Raw genomic sequence first — 27,883 nt, forward strand, 5'->3', positions numbered from 1 at the left:
AGCCAATCAAATTGCGAGAAATTACTCTAAATCAGGATAAAACATAATGTTATACAATATACAAAAGCAAGGATTAAACAATAAAACATAAAGACGTGAAGTAGTAATGATTAAACAAGATTTTAGGTTTTTTTCTACTAAACATCGACAATTTTGATCGATCATAACACACTGTACTGTTTTATTAGAATTTATTTTGGTGCCTTCAATCATGTTTAACCCCGCTAAGTTCTCCAAGATCATGTTCCAAGTCACGAACCTGTAGTTCAGTGGGCGCCGTTGGTGCATGTCTGACATAATTCTTATTTGTTTTTTTATAAAAGTTTTCTCAATTGAATTGTTTCATATTTTTCAGGTCGGTACTTTTATCGCCGGCTATACAGTTATATCTCCTTGTTGAAGGCCGTACATATAATACTTGCTTTCATCATCGGAATTGTGGATAGTTGCTATTGGAAATCTCATCATCATATCTTCTTATTTTTATATTTTTGCACCGCTTGGTGTTTCAGCTAGTATTGATACTGCACTTTTTGTAGTCTTGGCTTCCATTTTATTAATTGAAATACGTTTCCTTAAACTTCACGGTCGATGTAATGTTTATTCTGATGTATTCAATACATAAATTAAATCTGCTGATTTTAAGTTCAAAATATAATGGGTTGTTAATGCAGTGTGTACAGAATAGTTAAATATTTTCTTAAAATGCAATTAAATATGATATTCTATGATGTGCATGAACAGGAAATTGTGGTTTTGTACTGTCACGTGTAATACCGAACATACTAAAAACATGATTTTAAACGTTCATTTTTTAAAAGGATACAAAATAGTATAATACAGAATCGTTTTCTCAAATCAAAGTTTAGTGTTATAGTCTGAATTTTCAAAATGTTTCGGGAAACCACGGATTGCATCATGGGGTATTTTGTCTGTGTTTTCTGCTATATACAGCGCTCTATCATACCCTCCTCTCTCCATTGTTTTCGGATTTTCTTTTGAAAACTTTACAAACTACAAAATAAATATGTCTCATAAAAGTTTTTTATCAGCATGTTTTAATACTGATAGTTAATGGCAACGTTCAAAAATCAATATGAAATGAAACAAACAGCATTTTGTTTAAATTTTGTGAGTCTGAATATTTTTTTTATTTTCCTTCCGTTCAATTTCATTAGAAGTGTCATAGATCCAATATTTTGAAGAAACCTACAAAAAGTACCAGGCATTTAATCAATACTACGATCATTGTCGTTAAAATCAAAAGCTTGAAGTCCAAAAATTCTGTTCAAAGTAAAAAAGAAAACGATAAGTGATAAGATTTAGTTAAACGTTAACACTAAATGGAATTGATTTTTTAATTTATAGTCGAAGGATGCTTCTCCGAAACTTCTATACTTACATCTTCATGACGAACGCCAAAATGTAGCCTCTTTCTGATTTTCGTAGGAAGGCATGGTAAAACTTCATCAAATATAGGACAAATCAAACCAGGATTTATTTTCTTTGGGTCTGTTGCTCCTATGAAGGTCAAGATTAATATCAGTTTTGCTTTTAAATATTTCAAAAACTCAAAAAGACATATAATATATAAGGGCTTTTTATAGCATTCTGTTCGGTGTGAGTCAAGGCTATGTGTTGTAGGCAGCACTTTGACCAATAAATGCTAACTTTTTATACATTGAGACTGGGATGGAGACTTGTCTTATAAGAACACATACCACAGCTTCTTATTTATATTTAATATATAAGCAGTACTTGTATTGTTAGTTAGCAGTGACATTGAAAATAGAAATTAAGAATATGTCAAAGGGACAACAATCCGACTAAAGAGCAGTAAGTTTTCAAGAGAATGACTTGGCTAGATTTAAGCCGATTCAAGTGCTATGTGATACGCAAAGAGACGACATTAGTATTCAATGGTGATTTCTGTCTATGTGGTTTGGCGTAAACCTTTTTATTATTGCCAGTTTAACAATTCAAAACAGAAACTTTCTAACAATACAGAATTGTTACCACTAACGTATAAACACACAATAAAATAAGAAAGGAACAAATGAACGATCTAATGTAAAATAAAAAATAACCCAGTAGAAGCTAAAACAGCAAAAGAAACACAATTTTGAATTCGAAGGAAACAGGAATAACAATAAAATGATAAGAATTTTGCGAAACTATATTTTATTTTTTATAATATTTAGCGAATTCACATGCATTCTAATGGGTTGATTATTCATTTTTTTTTTGTAATCAACGTGTGTTATCTCTGTTTTTCAATGGTCAATTTACTAGATTATTGTCTTTCTTCGAGTTTTATATCGTGAAGTTACGAATGGAACCGATACACTTATTTTTCATACTGTCTAACAAAAATTGGAGAAATAAACAGATTCCACCATTGGTGTATCAAGAGCATCCTGAGGCGTTGTTTTCGAACAATTTGTTGTCGAATTAAAGAAAAGTTAGACAATGTTGTTTCGGAAAACAAGATCAACCCAGTAGGACGAACTATATTCATTATTAAACATACCATATTTGATATAAAAAGTTTGTACTATTCGGGTTAAAAATAAGATTACTGCCAAAAAGCGAAATGAACCAGTAACACATTTCTGTTAAGTTTGCACTGAACTGTATGCAAAATTCAAACAGGCTCGATTGTCTGTTTACAGACTGTTGGGTATAATGGCTGACCGTAAAGACTAAGATTTGCTTATTATTGTCGTTACCTGTAATAAAGCTTACGATGAGTCCAAATACCACACACACCAGTAATCCAAGTCCAGTAAACCAGATGTAAGACATCTTGTATATAATCAGGTAGCTGCAATATATATAACATTGTTAATGATGATAACTTCTCAAATAGTTTTATCATGTACCAACTTTAAATATTTGGTAACTTTTTAATAAACCGAAAAATACAGTCCCTCCGCGTAATCGATCTTTGCACTTGTTAATCAAGCTATCGTAGCTTATTACTCGGGAATTATTCGGGTGAATGTTTTGATCGGCTATGCAGTGTCTTAAAATAAAACACCTAACATACCGGTACAGTTCTGGTAACACAATTTGAAATTAACAATTCCAAAAGAATATCTAATTTAGTTGATTTTTTATTTCTTCCAATGCATTTTATAAAAAAATCAGATACATCTTTCCCGCCAAAAAAAATTGTATCTAAAAAATATGCAGACGAACGTATCTATCTATTTGCATTGTTTTGTGTGTTTTATCCCACATGATCCAACAAAAAATGCTGTCCTTTGAGAAAATGTGTTTTTTTGTAATATCATCTTCAAAATATATCATTAATGTCATAGCATTTTTTAAAACTCAACTATCCCCTCTTTACATATAATTTTGAACTGATTAATATACATACTCTTCTTGTTTTTGAATTGAAGTAGTTGTTATATTAGAGATTGTCTCAATAGTTGTAAGGTTCAACCGACATCCTTCTGTTGTAACTGGGGACGTTGGTGTTACCACTACCTTATTTATAAACGCACCGAAACCAATCCAGCAATTCACAGCCAATGACGAGAGTAGTCCAAACAATCCGCCCTAAAATGACAATAAAAGTCCTCAATTTTATAATATTTAATAAGGCGTTTCATCAGATTCATTGACGGATAAACAAACATACAGGAGAAGGATTTTGCTGGGTCTGTTGACTTAGGAACCTAATATTTTAAATAACAATTAAAATATTTAAACTGGTTATGAACAATCAGTATCGTAAATACCTTTAGAATTAAAACCTATAATCATGAATTTGACCTTCTTCTACGCAACAGGATTCCATAATTTCAAATTAATTCCTACAAACTTCTTTGTATAACTGTTTTCAACCTGAATTACTATTCAAAAATCAGAATGAAAAAATTGATTTAGAAATTTGGAACATTAGAGGAGCTTTTCTGGATTTCTCTTCATCAATAAAATTGAGAATGGAAATGGGGTATGTGTCAAAGAGACAACAACCTGACCATAGAACAGACAACAGCAGAAGGTCACCAACAGGTCTTCAATGCAGCGAGAAATTCCCACACCCGGAGGCGTCCTTCAGCTGGCCCCCAAACAAATATATATACTAATTAAGTGATAATGAATGCCATACTAAACTCCAAATTATACGCAAGAAACTTAAATTGAAAATAATACAAGACTAACAAAGACCAGAGGCTCCTGACTTGGGACAGGCGCAAAAATGCGACGGGGTTAAACATGTTTATGAAATTTCAACCCTCCCCCTAAACCTCTAGCCAATGTAGAAATGTAAACGCATAACAATACGCAAGACTACTTAAAGCCTAAAAGTATAACAACAAAGGAAACATAAGTATACTTGCATTATTACGTAAGAAGCTTTATATAGTAAAAAAAAAAATGGAGAATGTGTTCATGATGATGCCCTGCTAGAATATTTCATTTTTAAAATGGGACATATATCAAGAATTTGTTGTGTGTTTTATTATAATAATCAGACGTTTTATATTTTACATTTAGTTGAGGCAAACTTATGTCAAAGAACGGAAACCAATTTTTGGACGTACGTAGATGCGGATAGACAGACTGACGGACGTAACAGATAGACGAACAAGAGTGTTGTGAATTTAGTTTTCTTTTTTAAGAAAATTTTAAGAATCTACGTGAATATTTTATTAGGCACGCAATTGTTAAGTTCATACATTGTTTCTGTCCATATTTTATGATATTTGGTTACACATAAAAAAAAACCTGAACATAAAAAAAAAAGACACTTCAAAGAAAGCTGAAAGAAATAGATAGTACAGTTGGTGAATATAAATTAGATTATAGTATATATTTAAGTAATTTTAAATTCAACAAGGATAAATTCTAATCCAAGTTGAAATAAAATAGTTATTGAGTTTAAAAGATATCAACTAGGATAAATTTTAATCCAAGTTGAAAAGTAATTATATAGTTAGTTAAATTCTATATCAACAAGGATAAATTCTAATCCAAGTTGAAAAGGAAAAATATAGTAGTTAGTCAAAATCTATATCAACAAAGATAAAATCTAATCCAAGTTGAAAAGGTTATAATTTAAAATTCAACAAGGATAAATTATCATCCAAGTTGAAAAGTTATAATATAGTTAGTTAAAATATATATCAACAAGGATAAATATAAATCCAAGTTGAAAATAGTTAAGGGTACAATTCAACAAAGATAAATTTTAATCTAAGTTGAAAGTTTCATTATAATAAAAGTAAGTGACATATTCAACCAGGATAAATTTTAATCCAAGTTGAGTTTAAATTTAGGAGACTACTTTTAACAAGGATAAATCTGAATCCAAGTTAAGTATTTAGACTGTAATTTTTCAAAAGGGTCCAGTTGTAAAAACTATAGTCTATTTCAAAGTTGTAAATTAAAGTCTATTTCAAAAGTTTCTTTTGTACAACAAGGATAAATATAAATCTAAGTTGTAGATATAATATTTGGATAAGGTCAAAGTTGAAAAAATTATAGTCTATTTCAAATTTGTTATTTATATAGTCTATTTCACAAAGTAAGGATAGAATAATAATTTAAAAGGTGTTTTTAAAGTAAGGCATAGGAAATTGTTTTTTCTATTTCAACAAGGATAAAAAGTAATCTAAGTTGAATAATTCTGAAAAAATACAAGATTAACAAGGATAAAGTTCAATCCAAGTTGATTAGTAAATTGAAACTCTTGATTCCATTTAGCAATTAAAAGTAAAATGTATAATTTAAGAGACAGATCTCGTATACCACAGGGGTCCAATTCACTTAGTAGGGGAATTACCACATTAGCTAGTCCTATCATTCCCACTTGGTCTGTTGCATCTACAAATATTGATACCTGCTCATTTGGTGATGTCACTTCTCATAATTATTTAGCCTCAAACCAGGCTATTAGTTTAAACCAGGGGAAGATAAATACAAGCCCCATGCCATTTAGTAGTACTGCGAATAATATTCAAAGGGAAGTAAGCACAAATCCATTTCTTTTCCCAACTCAAAGTAAGAGTGATAGTGCTATAGCGACTATAACAAGAGAAAAATCATGTGAGAGTGATGAAATAATAAAGATGAGACAAGAATTAGAGGCCTTAAGAAATGAAAACCTTCAGAAATCATATGAGAGTGAAGAAATGGTAAAGATGAGACAAGAGTTAGAGGCATTAAGAAATTTTAAGAACCTTCAGATGAAGAATAATGCTCAACATTTCACTCAGATTAAATCTGACCCTGTTATCAACAGTCAAAATAGTTATGCAGAGACCCAGCAACGTTCAACAAACTCCTGTAACAATATCACATTACCAGAGACCCAGCAACGTTCCACCAACTCCTGCAGTAGTATAACATTGCCAGAGACCCAGCAACGTCCAACCTACTCCTATAATAACACAACATTGCCAGACACCCAGCAATGTTCTACACATACATACATGGATACAACATTGTCAGAGACCCAGCGACAACCATCATATGCCTATGAAAATACGACAATACCTAAACTCCAGCAATATCAAGACTACCAGCAGTATCCAAACAATTCCTCAGTACCAAACTGGTTACCTAGGCAACAGTATGGCAGATCACAGCAACAGCACCATAATTATGAAAACTCCAAGATAGACAATGGGAGAAGAAACAGAGTGCCATTTTACAACGGCAGAGATCCCTGGAATGCCTATTTTATGCAATTTGAACTTATTGCAGAGATCAACAGATGGGATACTAATACTAAAGCCATTGAATTAGTAACCGCACTGAAAGATGAGGCAATGGTTTATGCTTCCTACCTTTCACCAGAGACCATAAGATCTTTCTTTGGGCTATGTGCAGCTATGTCAAACAGATTTGGTGACCATGGATATCCAGAGACGTATAGACAGGAATTGCACACATTAAGGAAACAGGGCAAAGAAATAATCCATGAATATGCTTCCAGAGTAGAAATGCTAGTCAGACGGTCATTTCCTACTATTGACGTAGCCACTCACAGTACATTGAGTGTAGAGTACATGTTGAGAGGATTACCCGACCAGAGCATTGCTATAGAATTACTGACAAAGAGGATTACCAGTATGACTGAAGCTATCCACCAGGTGACTTTATATGAAACATATAAAAGAGGAAATAAAGATAGAAACATCCGTCAGCTGAGTATGCAAGAAACTGTTGATTTAGATGAAGGTGAAGATGATATTGAAATAAGGAAAGTTGGTGGGAAACGATATGTAACTGAGGAGAGGCTCACACAATTTGAAAGAGGGATGAAAGACTCCATCACCCAGTCCATCACTCAGTCAGTAGGGGAGATAATTCAGAAGGAAATGACAAATTTAACAAACCAAATGTTAACCAAGGTTATAGGCAAAACCAGCAGTATAACAAAGACAATAGAACAAAAACAAGAATGACGAGATGTTTTAATTGCAATGAAGAAGGTCATTACATCAAAGACTGTAAAAAAACAAGAAAAAGTAAAAGCAGTGCGGAAAACAGAGATTTTTCCAACAGCAATGAGGCACAAGAGGATTCTTTAAACTAATAAGGGCTGAGACTATCGACCAAGTATCAGCCATTGATAAAATTATTGAAGTTAAGGATATAACTACCAGGAATGGACCATGTGGAGATGAATTAGATGCATTGAATCATGATCTGAGCTTGATTTTGTTGTTTGAGGGATTTGATGAATTACAGAAGAGTACACCTAGTGATGTAATTGGCAGTGCTGAACCGAGTCAGACAATAGGGAAAAATATCGTCATTGATCGGGTGAGGGCAGCTACCATTACTGTTCCTTTGGTCATTAACAAGGTTGAAACCAAGGCAGTTATTGACACTGGAGCGGAGGTGACAGTTTTGAGTGAGGAACTGTATTCTAAAATTCCAAAAGACATGCGACCAGAACTGAAGAAGGCAACAAGGAATTTAGTGGTTGCAGAGGCTGGGAAGCATATGACAACAAGGGGAATAGCACAGATAGAGATGAAACTAGGAAATGAGATTTTCACATGGCCCATGTATGTAGCCCCAATTGGAGATGTTAGGATGTGACCTGATTGATGAAAAGGACATAACTATCAACTGCAAGAGGGGACTCCAATTAAATGGTGAATGGATAGAATGCCTAACCACAAGACAAATAGATGGTATAGCTAGAGTTAGGATAAAAGAAGCAATTACCATACCAGCCAATTCTGAGATAGTTATTGCTGGAGAGGGTTATGACACAGAAGGATTGTCCAGTCGGTATTCTATACTTGAACCAGTTGTTAAAGAAGCAATGGAAGAGCCGGTAATGGCAGATGACAGAGAACCCATGGTAGCAAGTACGCATGCAGACATGTGTGAATATAAAGGAAATATTACAAGTGCAAGTCATAAGGGTAATCAGACGGACAAGGTCGATGTCCAAATGTTGCCTGAACTTTTGCAACATGTTACAGAAGATAATTTAAGTGTTACAGATGAAAATGTTCCTGTTACAGAAGAAGACGGAAACCAGTTCTGTCAGAAGGGAAAAATAAGTCAACTGAAAGATAGTTTCCGTAACACAGATTTAAACCAAACTAAGAAAGAACTTGAGAATGAAAAACATGTAACTCAAGACACACAAAAAGATTGGAGAAAAAGGAAGAAAAGAGCAGTAGAGGATACAGAAGGAAAAAGAACACAAGATACACAGACAGACCAAACGAGACGAACCAATAATACAGTGAAGCTGTTGCAAAAAGAAGACGTTGAAAATTTTAAAAACATTTTATTATACTGAAAAGACACTAATACAGAAATTTGTTGACATTATTTATATGTATATTGTTTTGTATGCCGTTGGTACAATTTTACCATTATTCATGTCATGAATCGTGATAATAGGTTATTCGGGATTTAAACAAAAAACAAATTTTCTTAATTTTAATATTCTATTGAGACAGCAGGTGCTTGTTTAAATTTTGTTCGATTGTATCATGTGTACATAATGATTTAATCTTTCGTAGTTATTTATATTTCGAGACGAAATTCTATTTTGACGGAGGGCAGTGTTGTGAACGTTAAATATCGCGACAGTACCTTTTTGTAAACGTAACGTCGTTGCCGGCAAATTTGACAGTTGCCGATTTAACGTTACGAAATTCCGCCAACATGTGGCGTTCGAATAACATCTTTGTTTTCTAGCTTGTTGTGAATCCTACATTTCTTTAGTTACTTGTATTTACATGCTTTATATCGTTGAATCGGTGTCGAGACGTACGAAATTATGCTTGCTTTCTTTATAATTCATATGTATGTACGTACTGACAGTTAATTACATGATTTAACCTTGACCGGCTACGGACTATATTCTTACACGCAAGGATAAGGCGTGCTAAGTATTATAAAAACCGGATTTTTCTTATAACGAAACGAATTTGAACCAAGCTTGAAAGAATACAAGAGGTAATAACGCATACACGAAAAACACATTCAAACGTTTTAACATATTGTATTTCATTTACCTGTATTTATTATTATTGCTAATAATAATCTCTGATACTTTTAAAAGTTGTTTAGTCATTATTTAATATCCAGAAACCAAAGATATTGTTTTTAAATTAAAGATTGGTAACACTTATAGTGCCCCCTCAGCGGGGGCATACAAATACCCACAAGTCGAAATAAGGTTGACTTATTCTAGTTGTTGTTTTGGTAAATCGTCATTCGTTGTCTTTCGAGGAAACAAGATGGCCCAATTGTATCATCCGTATAGGCCCCGAAATGAACTGCAAGGTAAACAATAGTTTTGATTATACCATACGCAGAAAAACACAAGTCTCAGGTTTGACTATTTGTGTGATTGGTGGACATATATTACAATGTACAAAATAAATGTACATTGCACACTTTCTCAATATTCAATATTGTTCTGATGTACAGTTTAGTTGTAGTTACCCATTTATTGGCCCATGGAAATAACATTCCAAGAGTGAAAAGTCCAAGCAAGGGTCCACCAAGAAGACCATATATAGTGATTGTAGCCTGAAAATATAAACAATTTCACAATAAGTGTTCAACGAATCAATTTCAATGGCAGTGCTTTTATGTAGCTAGACGTATGTGAAGTACAGTTTTACTTCAATCTCCTGACTATTTCAAGTTAATATCAAAATCGAGTATCTTTCGGTACTTTTATGTTAGTGTTCTAATTGTGGAGAGTTGTCTCATTGGCAATCATACGACATCTTCGTTTTATATATAAAACATTGAAATATCTCAATTAGATAATCTTCAAGCATTAATTCTAGTTCTCTCAATCTAAACATCATCAACATGTTCAACATTCATAATTTTCTTATATATATCGAAATTATTCTGGTTGCTTTCTTTGTATATCTTGTTGTTTGTATTAATACTGTTTGTATATTTTAATTTAATACTTGCATAAAATGATAGTGATCCTATTAAATATCATTAACGTAAAGATGGAGGATGTTAGCATTAACAAAACACCATCATAGCTTTTCTTTGAGGTAGATATCAGGATATATCGACCTGAAAGAAGTATATCGACTGAAGACTAAGTCCAAGGTCGATATACTTCTTTATGTCGATATTTCCTACTATCGAACGCATCTAAATGCTATAATTGTGATATAATCATTGTAAATATTGCCTGAAATAAAGCAGAATTTCTCTACTTTGGTTGTTATAAATAAAGGCAACAGTATTATACCGCTGTTCAAACTCATAAATCCATGGACAAAAAACAAAATCGGGGTAACAAACTAAAACTGTATAATTATAATTGCGTCACAGAGTACAGATTTTTGATACTTTAAAAACTTTTCTGTCTGCCATATTAAGTCTAAGTACAGCAGAACATGTGATTCGTTTTGAACGAATCGAATTAGTTAAATTAAACAAAATGATAATAATATTAATTTAATTACCGTTAATATGGAAGACGTTAATAATGACATGACATATGCAACAGCGAGACAGACTCCACCAGCAAGGAGAACTAAAAATAAACAGCATGAACACTTATAACATATGCTACAGCGAGATATACTTCACAAGCTATGCATACTTAAATCAACACCATTACCACTTTATGCAAGTGTGAGGTCTAGCTAGCTATAAAACCAGGTTCAATCCACCATGTTCTACATAAGAAGATGCCTGTACCAAGTCAGGAATATGACAGTTGTTATCCATTCGTTTGATGTGTTTCAGCTTTTGATTTTGCCATTTGATTAGGGACTTACCGATTTGAATTTTACTGGGAGTTCAGTATTTTTGTGATTTTACTTTTTATATAAATAAGAAACACATATTTGCCTCTTTTATTTTAAAATTTTAACATTGCGAAGATGTGTAGGCAAATCAGATCTCCTTTTGGTCTACAAGTATTGAATATCGGTTTTTAGTAGAAATAGAACAACGAAATAACACAATTATTGTAAAAATCTAAGCATACCAACCAATTAATTTGGAAATGATTGTCCTTGTTCCAGACGGCATATTTGGAGCACAAACAAGAATAAAATCCTTTAAAATAATCGCGGATATTGCATTGAAACCAGACGACACGGTGCTGAAATAAAAAATGAGTTCATCAAATTTCATTCCGAAAGGAAACTTCATATAATATATCAAATTTTGCAAAAACTTATTTTTTTTATTAAAACCAGTCAGATTACTAGTTGTGATATTTAATAACTGTTGATTTTTATTAACAGTAGTTTACTGTTTTCTCTGTTTGTGGTACAGATTCTTCCGCGCAAATGAACCCGTCCAAAATAGTTGATGTCATTAGTTTTTTTTCTTAATTAAAAGTTGATAACATATCCGCATAGTTTTAAACAGAGCGAATGGAAATTTAAACTTTGAAATTTGGAATAAATGCGACCCGATAAGTTTACAGTGTTGGATAGAAACTATCATTATTCCGCTCAAGGAATGAATCAGTATATAAAATTATTCAACACTGAATCTAAATTATATGTTTTTTTTATTAAGTTAAAGATTATAAAATTAGAGTATCCATTGGTTAACAACGGATCCCACACGTGGAGCAGGATCTGCTTACCCTCCTGTAGCAGCTGAGATTGCCCCAATTGTTAGGTTTGTGTTGCTCAGTCTTTAGTTTTCTATTTATGTGTTGTTTTTTAGTTTTGTTCTATTTAATATATGTTTTTTTTCTCTTGATGTGTCTTGTGGTATTTTCATTTTATTTTATGTCAGTTTATTTTTGATTATTTTTGATATAGTTTGTATCTCTTAAATGAAGACGTACCTTAAACTTCCACTAAAAATACAAGATATAACCAGTCCTGGAAGACCATGCAAATCCCCTACTACGTCCATAGCAAATAAAGGTATCAGCTGAATAAAAAGTAAAGTATTACTTCTGGATATAACATTGAATTTTGGTCCTCAATGCTCTTCAACTTCGTACTTTATTTGACCTTTTCAACTGTTTTGGAATCGAGCATCACTGATGAGTCTTTTGCAGACGAAACGCACGTCTGGCGTATATAAAAAATTTAATCCTGGTATCTATGATGATTTTATTGGATACTAAACGTATGTCAGGAATATGACAGTTGATGAGGGCCCTCATGGGGTTTTTGATTATGTGATTACTTGGCCGTTTTTTTAATGATTATTTGATTATTAAGCCAAATATTTCATGATTATTTGATTACCTAGGACTGTATTTTTAGTTTATGATTATTTGATTACTAAAGATAAGCAAATATTTAATGATTATGTGATTATATTGGCAAAAAAATGGTGATTATGTGATTACTAGGACCCCCCATGAGGGGCCTCGTTGATGTGTTTGAGTTTTTAATTTTGCCATTTGATAAAATTCATGGATGTGTTAACTCGGTCGACTCATTGACAAACCGATAGGACTTTTTTTTCAGATTGAGAAGGGAAGAAAGTTTTTACAAATCAAAAAGTATATATTATTAAAAAGAAAATAAATCAATTACTTATAATTTGAATAAAATACACTGAGATTCATATCAGATTATTTTTTATCAAGAACTTGCGAAATATTTCGCTTGTACAGGATTCAATACTCAAGTATGAACCTGTTTATGTCCACGACACTCACCAATCAGATAAGATTACAGCAGATTTCAGTCAGTATGTTGCTAATGGTAATATCTTTGGTGAGCTTGCTTGTTAGCTGAACCGTGAAGTCATTGTTAGGTAAGGTAAACTTCCCTCCTTTAATAGTAGACTAGCCCAACAGATAAAAAATCTATCTCTCTGTAAGACTAAGCTACTTTAAAAGGAGGGTAGTATACCTAAAAAATGACTGAAATCTGCTGTAATGAGTAATCAATGTTCTCTTCTCTGGCTTTTTCTTCAGTTAAAAAGAATTGAAATTCTAATAAAATTCTAGTTATTTTTTCATAGTTTTTAAGGAAGAAAAAGGTGGCAATGTTTAATTCATGAAGTCTAGAGAATTATTTCGCGCCAAATTTAACATTGGTTCGGTCTATAAAAAAATAAAGATACGAACCTTTTTTTCTACTTTTTTAAATGTTATCAAAAAGTAAAATCACAAAAATACTGAACTCCGAGGAAAATTCAAATTGGAAATTCCCTAATCAAATGGCAAAATCAAATGATAAAACACATCAAACGAATGGACAACAACTGTCAAATTTCTGACTTGGTACAGGCATTTTCAAATTTAGAAAATGGTGGTTTTAAAGCGCTAAACCTCTCACTTGTACGACAGTCGCGTCAATTTCCATTATTAGGACAATGATGCACGAACAAAATGTCACAAATAGGGGTACAAAAACAAAACGGACAAATAAATTGTAACAGTCTTTTAAAATGCTTGTTATTTTTAAAACATAGGAGCAAACATCCCGTGACATTATAAATAATGTCTTACTACACAAGGGAGGTATACGAACTTTTTTGCAAGTGTTTTGTTTAAATTTTAAAAATGACAACTACATACCGTATATTTCAAATAAGAATTCTTGAAATACATGTTAAAAGTATGAAATTGTTATTATGTTCTGCTTTAATATGAAAAAAGTATCCCCTTGAATCTTGGTTTCGTCATATGTATAATATATCAATGTATACTTTCCTGAGAGAGATCAATAATTGTACTGATGTACTCCAACTTATTACCTATTATGTCTATTGATTTTGCTAACACATTGCTGTTAATATGCGACTGGTATACAAGTGGGGTCTAGCTAGCCATAAAACCAAGTTTGATTCCCCATTTTCTACATTACAGAATGCCTGTACCAAGTCAGGAATATGACAGTTGTCTTCCCTTCGTTTGATGATAAGTAGCTTTTGATTTTGCTATTCTATTTTAGGACTTTCAATTTTTTTATAACCCTTTGAGTTCGGTATTTTTGCTAGTTGATTTTTCTGTATATAATTTTAAACAAATTTTTCGGATAAATACACCTACCTGGTCGGATTTTGTCACAATTCCTGCTAGCACTGGATCACATGTGCTATAATAAGCGAACATAACTACTCCAACAAGACAGACAAGTGAAAGGATTGATACAATACACACCAAATTTACCCATAATGATCTGAAAATATATATATTGGTAATATTATGTGTTAAGGCAGTATTTGGTATACAAAAAAAAAGAATATAAACAAAGAATCTTAATACATGTAACTCCTCTTTGATGACTTTTAAAAACTTATGTCTTTATGTCTTTATGTTCGTTGAAGACATTTCTGAAATCAAGAACTGCAATCAATTTGATTGGATGTGTTTGTTGTTATATTTTTATACTTCCAGGGTGGAAGTCGATTATTTTCGCTATAACTTTAAATTTAGATTTATTAAATGAAACAGATTTATTGTATGAGTAAATTATCATTAAAATATCTTGTATGTATTGTTATTATTTATAGATTATCGTTGATCATCTCATTGAGCGAGAAAAGCAATCGAGTTAAGATGACCAATGATAATATTATGTTTATCGCTATTTAACCTCTGACGACGTTGTCAATTTCATTAGCAATGCCACGTGCCGCCTTAGTTTCTAGCGATAATTTTCTATCTCAAGCGAGTAGCATGATATGAAAAGTTATAACAAAAAAGAATCAAAGAAAAAATGCACAAAAGAGCGATAAAGGTGTATACTTAGTTAAAATCTCCCCAAGAGGTTCAACGACTTTTATTTGTTTGTGAGTGAATGGGTCGAGTTTATACACCAATAAATTCCTTTTAAAAAGGCGTTTAATTCTGTAGTATACCTGATTTACATAGCGAAATTAGAAGCTTTCATATACCATTCATTCAAGTATAATTGAAGCCTTATCATTTTTAACAATCAAAACATATGTCCATGCGGCATTTTTTGGCCATTCACGTTGCCTTCTTCATAAACACTGTACATACAGCCTATAGATTCGCACATAGTCCGTCAGCATATTAATGAGCATATTGTTTTAACCTAGTTTTGATTTGTCTATCAAAATATATTACAAACAGTATCTACTAATATGCGGATCACATGACTTCATTGTTTTACTGAAAGCTCTCCCACAAATGGTTAGTCCTCTGGGTACGTAAACGTGTTTATTGAATTCACCAAAAACTGTGTTCGTATCTGTGAAACATTTCTTATACAGACGAAACTTTATATATAACGCAACTTACAATTTAGCTTTTGAAAGTGATGAAAATGAAACAGCCCTTTGAACCTGTGCTTGATTTATACCATATACAGCTGTCCATATAAATCCACCACCAACTATCATATTCCAAACGGAATGTCTCTCGGACGGGTCTGGATTCAAACTGAAAATATATACAGTGAAACCTGTCAAAACTGAAGTTCTTCAGGACTTCTTTGTTCGGTTTGGGCAGATGTTCTGTTTTATCAGGTTTACAACGCACGTACCTTAATTGATATGCCTGGCAATAGGAACATGGTTGGTTAAGCCAGGTTTTCAGTTTATGCACGATTCGGCTTGGCCAGGTTTTATTGTTCAAGTACATAATGCTTTAAATTTCATTGAAGGCTATGATGTTCGTAGATATTGCAAATGAATGTATCTGTCTGCTGTAGTTGAATTTGTTACTGGATCCAAGCAGTGAAGGAAAATTGAATATAAAGTTGTATGCCGATATCAGTTGAAAATGGAAAATCAAAAAATCGGGATAGCATGAACTCCAAAATGCAATGAAACTGCAAACGTATGCATAAATTGTCACGCTAAATAAAAATAGCAACTATTCCAGCCTGGATAAATAATGTAAGACAGATGAAGGGAAAACTTGTGATCTATGAAAGGGTAAACAAATCGCAAGTCCCTTATTTCTATGAAAATTATTTACTCGGGAATACAGTTTTAAATGACGGTTTTGATTGGCTCATTGGTGGAGGTTAAAACGGTTCCATATACATGTTTACATCACCTTATTACTCATACTGAAGTTTTCGTAGCAGTTTTGTGCCAACTTTATTGAATCTGATTCGAAAAAATAACATACAGTCCTTTTTGGGCTACCTAATATAATCTTAATAAGACTTAATATTGTTATTCTATAAAACATTGTGATTAATTGTTTTCGTAATTGAAATTTTCAATGGAACAGCACTCAAAATTATGAAAAAGAAACTTGTGTTTCCTCTATTAAGCTTTTCTTGATCATCTTTTCCTAGTAAGATTTTTCATATATCAATAATGAGAAAGTATATTTCTTATTATTTTTAATTGCAGAAAAGAACTAAGAGTGTAGACAACGCAGGATTATTCTGATTTTCGTATTACTCTTTTCGTTTGATAAACCCGTTTATATATTTGTAATAATTGCAGTGATTTTTGCTTCCTCAATATTATCTCTAAACGAAACAATAAGAACCATACTATCTTAAATTTTGAAATTCTTTTACCACTCATTTTCCATTTCGTTTTTGCGCATTCGCTCTTTAAAACTTAATGTACATACAAAGAAAATCTTACATGAAGAACTTGATTCTATCATTTTCGTCAGCGACTCGCCATGCTACATCTAAACCTCCTAGCTTTTTGCATCCGAATATCAGAAGTATTAGCATTCCAGAAAACATAATCAGTACTTGTATAGTATCAGTCCAAACAACAGCTTTCATGCCGCCCTAGAAGTACGTTCAATAAGTCAATACACAAGTTGTTCCATTGGTTAAGCAATATGGACAGATGCAATTCGTTTATGTGTGTAAAGTAGAAACATAAAATTGACAATGGAAATGGGGAATGTGTCAAAAAGACAACAACCCGACCAACGTACAGAAAACAGCCGATGACCACAAATGGGTCTTCAGCACAGCAAGAAAATCCCAGCTGGCCCATAAACAAAATGTGTAATAGTTCAGTTAAAATGGACGTCATACTAAACTCAAAAACATATGAATGAACTTAAATTAAAAACAAGACTAATAAAGGGCAAAGGCTCCTGAATTGGGACAGGAGCAGAAATGCGGCGGGGGTTGAATTCTTCAGTTGAATACATATGGAACATCAAGTTAGGTAACTCTGAATAGACAATTGACCTTTAGGGCAGTAATGTTAAATCACAATAAGATCTTCAAATAAAATGGAGAATGGAAACTGGAAATGTGTCAAAGAGAAAACAACAAAAATGTGTACTAGTTCAGCGAAAATGGACGTCATAATAAACTCCAGACTTGGGACTTGGTTAAACATGTTTTCTGAGGTCTCCACCCCTCTATACATGTAGCCAAAGTAAAACCTTTTTAATACACAATGCTAAATTGAACGATTACAAAAGTGTTTTTAATGTACATGTCCCAAGACAGGGTCAGATATTAAGTGGTTGTTTTTGGTTCATATTTATAATGTTTTCCAAAACTTGGTTTGTAATAAATGAGGCTTCTAGTTTTCTAGTTAGAATAGTTTCACATTTTGTTGGTTTCATTTATGGCCGACTATACGGTTCGTATCTTTCTCATTGTTGAAGGCAGAATGGTGATCTGTATTTTCTAACTCCGCTTTTTTTGTATGCGGGTCGATAGTTTTCTCATTGGCAATTATACTATCTCATTATTTTTGTTTACTGTATATTTTTACATAAACTAATAAAAAGGGTATTTTTACAGATATTTAAATATCCATACCAAAGCCGTATACAGTGTACAGACAGCACATACTGCTATCATTGATCCCCAGAGGCTGATTCCGGTTACTGAAAGTAGAAATTTAAAGTAAACAGCATTGAGAGCAAACTACTTTTCACTGCCAGAATTTTTCAAAAACCAAAAAGACGTTACGTCGATGACGTTGCTAAATATTACTTCAACACAGACGTTTGCCATTGAAACCCCAATCAAACCGTCAACGTCAAGATTATCCAAATGCCCATTGTTTCATTTGTGTATATCTTGGTCGGCATGAAATGATATTAAAAATATGCAAATATTAAGTTAAATTAATAATTTACAATACGTGTGCACCATAGAATATTTTTAAACAGGGCAATAATTGAGGCATCCGAAAACTTTGAGTGATAAATACAATGTATGTTAACTTATACACTATCATAGTAATTTGTTGATGTTTTTTTTTCTCCTTTTTAAAATGTAAATGTGATCTGGTCAATTTTATTAATGCAAAGACAATGAGACTATAATGGTCAGATGATTTAATGATCGATAAGGCCTAATTAAAGTTCTCTACATTCTTCGTGCAAGGAAACACAGTCCTTATGGAGGCCTTTCTTGCAAAAATTGCATACTGTTCTGCTCCTCTTCCTACCACCGTGGCTGCGGTTGGAACACACGCAACAGTCCTTCTCTTTTCTGTCAGGCAAGGTACTTACAGACCGTGCTCGCTGGTGTCGTCTCCGTCGTCGCGGCTGTTCACTTCGGATTCCGGATAAAGATTCAACAATCTCCTGGATGAATCGAAGTCTGGATTTTACTGGTGTGTCCGACGTGTTTTTTTGATACAAGATATAGGCGTTATGTACAATGCGGTGAAATAAATGTAGGACAACTTTCTTCCACGGTTTACGATTTTTTCGGTGTCCACCGTACGCTTTCATTATGGCATCTGTTGTGTCAACTGCTCCCATATTTTTATTGTACCCGTTCACGATGCGTGGGCGACCGGAGGGAAGATGTTGAGCTGAAAATGCCGTACTTAGCATTCGTACTGGTTTTTTCCCATCCATATCTCTAAAAGCGGCGCATAACATTTTACCCTTTCTCATGTAAACAGGATTGTCAGGTGTCGGATTCGCGTTACGAATGGTGTTCGGCATAGGCCGATTCTTTCTAAGAGTTCCTGAAAAAAGAAAAAAAAAATTCGGCACGTTTCCCAATGTAGCCTATGCTATCTATTGACATATGTATATACTATGTATAACTTTAAGAAATAATAGTAACACTACGTACATGTGCATATCTAAGGAGATATATTGACTGAAATGCAAGTATTATATTTTAAACGAACTGTTTATATGTACACATTTGGTGTATTTTAAAATGTCAGCTTACCATTCCAGATTGCACGAGTTCACATCAGGTTTATTTTACGGGGTCAGTATTTCTGTTTAAGTTTCAATGTGAAATTATTTTTTAACCATTTTCTTGACTGTATGTTATTTTCTCTTATTTCTTTAATTTTGTAGCGGTTCCATTTTTGTCTTGTTTATCTGACCTTTATTGTTTAATTTTGGGAAATTTTTATAACACTTAAACTGACTAAAAATGTCATTACCATGCACTGTTCGAAGTTGAAAATAGTGATAATAAAATTGTGAAAAGTCAAAAACATCGGTACACCGATATAAGGTGAACATTCTACATTTAATTTGCTTTACTTTAAATAGCTACCTGTAATATATGTAGTAGTTTGAATAAGTCGTGAAGCTAGGTTTTGTGAGCAAAAGAAGCTATCACAAAAAACATGGTAGCCTTTATTCAGAATATTGGACGCACTCATAAGATCCATGACAACCGTTGTGCCCTGCAACTGTCCTGCTGGTACTGGATCAAAATGTCGCCCTCTGTACACAGACATTTGCAAAATGTAACCAGTCGCTGATTCACAAAGCATCCAAAATTTAATTCCAAACTTTGCAGCCTTAGATGGGATGTACTGCCTCATTACATTATGACCTTTGGTTGCCATTAAAGTTTCGTCCACACAAACCTCTTTTTTAGGAACGATGAACCGACAAAATTGTTTGTTCATAAAGGATAACAGTGGTCTAAATCTTGAAGCAGGGTCATACGCTGGGTGCTATATATAAAAAAAATATAAAAACATCTTGAGATAAAGTTACGCTGTAATGCCCCACTAGAATGGATACCTTATATCCTTATCCGAGACTGAACTTTTGTTTTCAATTGCTTTAAGTTCCCCTTGTAACACTTTATATTTGGAAAGAAAATTTTTTATTTCGTACAAAACATTTAAGGAATCGACGAGGATAAATGGATTAAACGGAAACCTTTACTTTTAACACAAATTGAACGTTTATTTCTATAAAAAAAGGTATGACAAAACTAAAAGTTAGTCATCAAATAGAGAATGGAATTTGGAAATATGTCAAAGAGACAACAACCCGACCAAAGAGCAGAAAACAGCCTGATTGTTTAAGCACATCACTATGCGATATGGAATTTGCTCATTATTGAAGGCTGTACGATGATCTATAATAGTTGTATATTATTGTGTCATTTTGGTTTCATGTGGAGAGTTGTTTTATTTGAAATCCTATCATTTCTTCGTTTCAATGTTTAAGCATGGTTTACACAGTCTAATTCGTACCTGTCTCGGGACGTTTCTTGAATAGTCTGACACATATAAAAACTTTAGTATGTTCTGAAAACGATTTCTTGACATGACCTTCTTGAACCAATGGGATGCCTGGCTTGGTAAAGATGAATTCCAGTATTCTTCTATGGAAGACTTCCTAATCAAACCCATGTTAAACACTATAGCTAGGAAAGATTTCAGTTCATTTTCTGTAAGCGGTCTCCAAGACTTCATTCTGGCATATCTTTTGGCGGTTGCTGCACCTTCTCTTATGTAGTTTCTTGCATAACTGTACAAAGGAATGGTATATCTTAAGATTTATATTTAGAGGACGTCCAATTGTTATTATGTTAGGACAGGAAGATTTTTATGCGGATATTTATTTTCATACGAATGGTAATATTTTTGTTTGTTCATGCTGTCTTGGGCCAATATATTTATGTTCTTCTTTATATATAACCATGCAAGGATATTATATTTTTTTTATAAATCCTCATGTCTCCCCTCAAGAAATTTAAACGTTTGTCCACTTTAAATGTTTGCCTTTTTCTCTCAAACTATTACATGATATATGTATATATAAAAAGGCAGCGTGTAATGTGAACTATTCTAATTTTTATCTTTCCTTATTATATCTCTTCAATTTGATACGTTTTATTTCGCTAACGAAATGAAAGTTTTATTAAATTGTTAAACAATAATTGATTTTAAAAGGTTAATTGGTTTGTTTATTGAATTTCTAATGGTACAAAAACATTGGAGACATTTTTTTTCCTATCAGTGCTTTCAAAATGATTTTACAATGTACCTGTTTGTTCTCCTCACGATTTCTTTTATCAGTTCTATCGAAAACAGCAAATAGAAATATTTAACTGGTGTTGAATTTGCTGCCGGCATGTTTCGCGGCCCCGGATTCGCCCGGAATATTTTGTTCTGCTCCGGTTCTGGAGGAAAAACTCGCATCCATGGATTGACGGTAACCATTGCGCTGAATTTTACAGCAATGACGTCACTGTTTCGTCAGAGGATTGTATATGACGTCACGAAAAAAGGAAGAATGTAGATAAAAAGAAAGAATATTGACAGAATATCAAATTAATGTTTTTATATCATTTACCCTAACCATCGGCCAAATCGGCCCATTGGCAGTTAAAGAACACCTAAATCGGCCCAATCGGCCGGCTGGCAGTTACAGACAACGTCAATCGGCCCGATCGGCCCGATGGCAGTTAAAGGTAACGTCAATCGGCCCAGATCGGCCCGCTGGCAGTATAAGGGTTAAAGAGGGACGTCTAAACCAGTAACAAATCCACGACAGATTTCATCCATCGGATCGCCGGAAATCGAACTTATGCTACTGAGATATCGTGGCACCAAATCGCCTTGCACTATGCCCGATGCGCTACACCACTCGACAACGAAAGCTCTACAATAATAAAGCTTCAGGTGGCCGGATGTTACTTTTCCTCGTTAGTTTAAATTTAGCGTCGTAACACAGTACATGATAGATAAAGATGGATTGTTTTACAGATCAGCTCAATTATCTATTAAAGTGTCTGGGTTTTTCTCATTTTTGATTGCCGTTCTGTTGCCTATAATTGCTTACGTCCACTTTATTTGAATTTTGGTGGATAGTTGTCTCATTGGCAATCATACAATTATCTTTATATACAATGTAGTATTCACTTTTATATAACTAGCTACCTATAATAGCTAACACCTGATAAATTTATAATTCTTCGCAACGTATTTGTCAATTTCTTAGTAGTTTTTCGAGAAAGTTGGACTAGGTGGGAGGTAGATTTTCTATTAGTTTAAGAAATACCTAAAAGCCTTGGGCATTTATGTTTACACATAATTACTGTTTAAAAATTATCAATTTTTTTTTCAAATCAAAGAAATCATCTCCTTCATGTATAGCTCATATTGCTTCCCATGTAATTGTTTAACTTTGTGGTATTTGAGGTTTATTAGCTCATTGACGTTGGTATAAGGTCCACTTTTTCATATAGAATTGGCCTCGAGCCAGACAATCACTAAACAGACTTTTTTTTTGTAAATACACATTTGGTGCAGTCAAATTGGTACCGTTAAAAGAGGGACGAAAGATACCAGATGGACAGTCAAACTCATAAATCGAAAATAAACTGACAACGCCATGGCTAAAAGTGAAAAGGACAAACAGACAAACAATAGTACACATGACACGACATAGAAAACTAAAGAATAAACAACACGAAACCCACCAAAAACTAGGGGTGATCTCAGGTGCTCCGGAAGGGTAGGCAGATCCTGCTCCACATGTGGCATCCGTCTTGTTGCTTATGAGATAAAAAAATACGGTAAATAGTCTAATTCGGTAGGCCACATTCATGAAGGGTAAAATATTGGTAATATCAAATCAACCGGCACATTACAAAGTTTAATATTAAGATATGAGTAATAGACTATTTATTTTTCACAATTTCCCGAACTTTTAACTTAATTCCAAAACGGTAACCACTTTTACTGCCTATTTCTCATTTTAAATTTATTTTGTGCAATGAAAAGAAGTCCCGACTAATGCGCTTAGACCTTATTTCTTATAAAAATGTACAGCGTTTAACATCATTCCTTTTCAACTTCTTTTTTTTTTAAGACACTGGACCAACCACCCCCACCCCCTTCCACCACCATAAAAAAATCCGTTTTGAAAAGTTTCTGTTAATACAAAAGAAATAAAGATCATGATTAAACGAAGCTAAACAGAATATACATGTATATAAACTAATATCAAGACAATACCTGCATTCAGAGCTAAAGATGGACCGTACAATACTATTGCCATATAAATAAGCTGAAATAAAAATGAACAACAAAAAATAAAATACCAGGTATACAGTGTTCTTATAATTTACATGTTTACTTCTTTAGAGTATACTAGAAACGATATGGCAAATTTTACATTTCAAGAATATGACACTTTATGCTTTCTTTTTTCATTGAGTATATAAATATTCCATTGGGCGTTTTTTATGCAGATATTTGCGAGACATCAAACCAACAAACCTTAAAACTGAGAATGGAAACTGGGAATTGACGTCTGACGTAGTAATTATGAGAACCTGCATCGTTGACAATATAATGGAATTTGATGCGACTGTCATACAAGTGAGAGGTTAAGCTAGCTGTACATCAATCCATCATTTTCTACATAAGAAAATGCCTGTAACAAATTAGGAATATGACAGTTGTTATCCATTTGTTTGATGTGTTTGAGCTTTTGATTTTGCAATTTTATTAGGGGATTTTCAATTTGAATTTTCCTCGGAGTCAAGTATTTTTGTGATTTACCTTTTTTAAATATTGCCGGTGTGAATATTGTACCAAATCATAAAATATTATAATTGGAAAGTTTGCAATGATAAATACGTTGTAATTTGAGATCTAGAACTAGAGGCTCTAAAGAGCCTGTGTCGCTCACCTTGGTATATGTGAATATTAAACAAAAGATACAGATGGATTCCTGACAAATTTGTGTTTTGGTGATGGTGATGTTTTTGTACATCTTACTTTACTAAACATTCTTGCTGCTTACAATTATCTCTATCTATAATGAACTTGGCCCAATGAAAATTGTTAAAAATTGACTATAAAGGACATTAACTCCTTAGGGTGTCAATTGACCATTTAAGTCATGTTGACTTATTTGTAAATCTTACTTTGCTGAACATTATTGCTTTTTACAGGTTATCTCTATCTATAATAGAATCCAAGATAATAACCAAAAATAGCAAAATTTCCTTAAAATTACCAATTTAGGGGCAGCAACCCAACAACGGGTTATCCGATTCATCTGAAAATTTCAGGGCAGATAGATCTTCACCTGTTTAACAATTCTACCCCATGTCAGATTTGCTCTAAATGCTTTGGTTTTTGAGTTATAAGCCAAAAACTGCATTTTACCCCTATGTTCTATTTTTAGCTGTGGTGGCTATCTTGGTTAAATGGCCGGGTCATTTTTCAAACTAGATACCCCAATGATGATTGTGGACAAGTTTGGATTAATTTGGCCCAGTAGTTTCAGAGGAAAAGATTTTTGTAAAAGATTACTAAGATTTAAGAAAAATGGTTAAAATTGACTATAAAAGGCAATAACTCCTGAAGGGGTCAATTGACCATTTCGGTCATGTTGACTTATTTGTAAATCTTACTTTGCTGAACATTATTGCTGTTTACAGTTTATCTCTATCTATATTAATATTCAAGATAATAACCAAAAACAGTAAAATTTCCATACAATTACCAATTCAGGGGCAGCAACCCAACAACGGGTTGTCCGATTCATTAGAAAATTTCAGGGCAGATAGATCTTGATCTGATGAACGATTCAACCCCCATGTCAGATTTGCTCTAAATGCTTTGGTTTTTGAGTTAAAAGCCAAAAACCGCATTTTACCCCTATGTCCTATTTTTAGCCCTGGTGGCCATCTTGGTTGGTTGACCGGGTCACCGGACACATTTTTTAAACTAGATACCCCAATAATGATTGTGGCCTAGTTTGGTAAAATTTGGCCCAGTAGTTTCAGAGGAGAAGATTTTTGTAAAAGCTAACGACGGACGACGGACGCCAAGTGATGAGAAAAGCTCACTTGGCCCTTTGGGCCAGGTGAACTAAAAAGAGTGAAAATGCAATTTATAGTTACCATCATTATCATGTAGAGGATACAGGCAATAACTCGTACCAAAGTTCCAAATCTGAGATGAATATACTGTAAAACATCATTGACATGATGAGTTGCAATTTATGTTTTCTTTTACATATAAAATGTACATGTGTGCATATGTTTTAACATGAATCGTTTTCATTAGAAACAGATTAGTCCAACGAGAACCGATATAAACAACGGAAACCTTCGTTTTGCCAAAATTCAGATTTGGCCAAAATACAATGTACACCATCTTCTGAAGAAGCGTTTTATTTACATTTGCAATTGATTACTTTGTTAGTTTTAATGACGGAATTATTCCGAGGTTTCTGTTGACTTTTGAAATTATGATGATTATATTGAAATTCATGTGTGCAAAATATCATTCTAACTAATGGTGTACAGAGCATAGATATAAGAAGATGAGTGCCAATGAGACAACTCTCCATCCAAGGCATAATTTGTAAAAGTAAACCATAATAGGTTAAAGTCTTCAGTATTTTGATATGCTTGCAAAATATACCTGTTTGATGATTTACATGTGTAAACAAAATCCTTGAAAATAATTTGAACTGTATTTAAAAATATATGTCAAATCTAATTTTGTCTCATAGTGTAAACAATGTCATATGAAATAAAAACATTTTACGCATTAGTAAACGAACCACATGGTAACAAAAAGGATTCAGAAACAAGCAACACGTGATTATATTATAATAATCTGTCTACTTATTGAATTGGTTTATATACAGTCATGACAGTATAGTACAATGAATATTGTAAAATAATGATAATTAACCTCGGGCAAACAACTTCATAGCTGTTGAACTGTTCATAAGTATTCAAATCGACACTTATTTTGGCCATTTTGCTATGGTTCGATAAGCAATCTCATAAAAAAAATCTATCTTACTATAATATGTAAACAACTATACTTTTATGTGTATACACTGCTACATTGTACAGTGTGTTAGCATAAAAATCTTGTCTCCTTCACATACGCCACCACCGTACAGAATTTCCGTAGGTTTGTAGGGGTAGAGGACGGGAGTGGTCGGTGGTAAAATTTGTACCGAATCAAACCAAAATTTTCAAACATGCGGGAACGTTAGTTTGAATGTGTACCGAATCAAACAAAAATTTTCAAACATGTGGGAACGTTAGTTTGAATGTGTACCGAATCAAACTAAATATTTCAAACTTCCCTCTATCATAGCTTTGTTTCAGATACTATGGGTTTATAGAAGACTGGCCTTCGTTTCAAAGCAAAAGCAATCAACAACCCACGTATCATTGTGTGCATTTGTAAGGTTTACAGGAATGTTTCTTGTTCCAGTAAACGCAAAAGTTTGCTTTAACTCAATATAGAATGCATTTTTCTACTCACACGCCAAATATTTACGATAATAAAAATCAAAACAAAACAAAACAAAGAAATGTAAAATTATCTACACCGAAATCTGATTATAAAATACAACATGAACATAGCTATATATAGTTACCTCAAAAACACTAGTAATTCCAAGATTGTAGAAAACTGGAATATAAATGGTATTCGACAAAATAACTGAGATCAGAAACCCAAAAACTATGAACCAGTACATGGTATTGTACCGGTACATCTCTGCTGGTGTTCCTAACAATGTTACAGCTGATATAAAACTGGACATCAGAGACAATGCTACTGGTATCACAGACATGTTACGTCCGGCCAGGAGGAACTCATTCTCGCTCTTCTTCTTCCGATCTTTTATGGCATAAAAAAGGCCAATAGAAGCCGACAATCCTAACGTTATTCCAAACACGACATAGTCGTAGGTATGGAAATACACGGATTTACCAATCTCAAAATTGTACGAGTAAGTTCTGTTCCACATCTTGCTGTTAAAATATACTGTCCAGATTGAAATATCCTACAGGTTTGTTTTTTTAATAACCTCCCACATCAATAATTTGGCTCACACACCCAACTCAATGAAACATTCTCACTTTTAACTTTTAAATGTCTGTGTAGATTTTTATATAAATAAATTGACGACAAGAGACATCGAACTAACGGATGTTAAACGATGCATGGAAGACAGTATATTTTGGAGTTGTTTACTGACTGTGTAAATATTCACTACCTGATACTTTTTCATACTTTTAAAAGTAAATACTTTTTGATACTACCTTTTCGATCATAACGTATAAATAATAAACCCATAATATACTAGGATTAAAATTTGTATGCCAGATGTGCGTTCCGTCTTCAAAAGACCCATCAGTGACGCTATGCGCCAATTAGAAAAGTGAAATACAAAGTGGAAAAGAACAGAGGATCCCAAATTCCGACAGGTCTTGTTAAATGCAGCTAATGATATCTTTTTATAGGATAGAACATCCTTATAAAAAACAGTTCA

General features: G+C 33.2%; 2 protein-coding genes across 2 annotated transcripts; both read right to left on the reverse strand.

Annotated features, from left to right (window-relative positions):
* LOC139489048 (sodium-dependent multivitamin transporter-like) lies at positions 1-27,563 on the reverse strand. The gene is made up of 15 exons (XM_071275148.1): positions 26,984-27,563; positions 25,479-25,544; positions 23,578-23,629; positions 18,147-18,214; positions 16,993-17,147; positions 15,683-15,823; positions 14,465-14,594; positions 12,293-12,381; positions 11,478-11,590; positions 10,944-11,014; positions 9,946-10,032; positions 3,386-3,567; positions 2,730-2,824; positions 1,403-1,521; positions 1-1,014 (listed from the first exon to the last, which is right to left on the reverse strand). Exons 1-15 carry the CDS (start codon positions 27,356-27,358, stop codon positions 859-861), a joined length of 1,899 nt encoding a protein of 632 aa, XP_071131249.1. The 5' UTR covers positions 27,359-27,563; the 3' UTR covers positions 1-858.
* Positions 18,601-21,116, reverse strand: LOC139489049 (piggyBac transposable element-derived protein 4-like). The gene is made up of 3 exons (XM_071275149.1): positions 20,806-21,116; positions 19,866-20,274; positions 18,601-19,314 (listed from the first exon to the last, which is right to left on the reverse strand). The coding sequence occupies exons 1-3, from the start codon at positions 21,025-21,027 to the stop codon at positions 18,692-18,694; spliced, it is 1,254 nt and encodes a 417-aa protein (XP_071131250.1). The 5' UTR covers positions 21,028-21,116; the 3' UTR covers positions 18,601-18,691.
* Positions 27,564-27,883: the final 320 nt, after the last annotated feature.

This window comes from Mytilus edulis, chromosome 9 (assembly GCF_963676685.1).
Source record: "Mytilus edulis chromosome 9, xbMytEdul2.2, whole genome shotgun sequence".
Classification (NCBI taxonomy): Eukaryota; Metazoa; Mollusca; class Bivalvia; order Mytilida; family Mytilidae; genus Mytilus; species Mytilus edulis.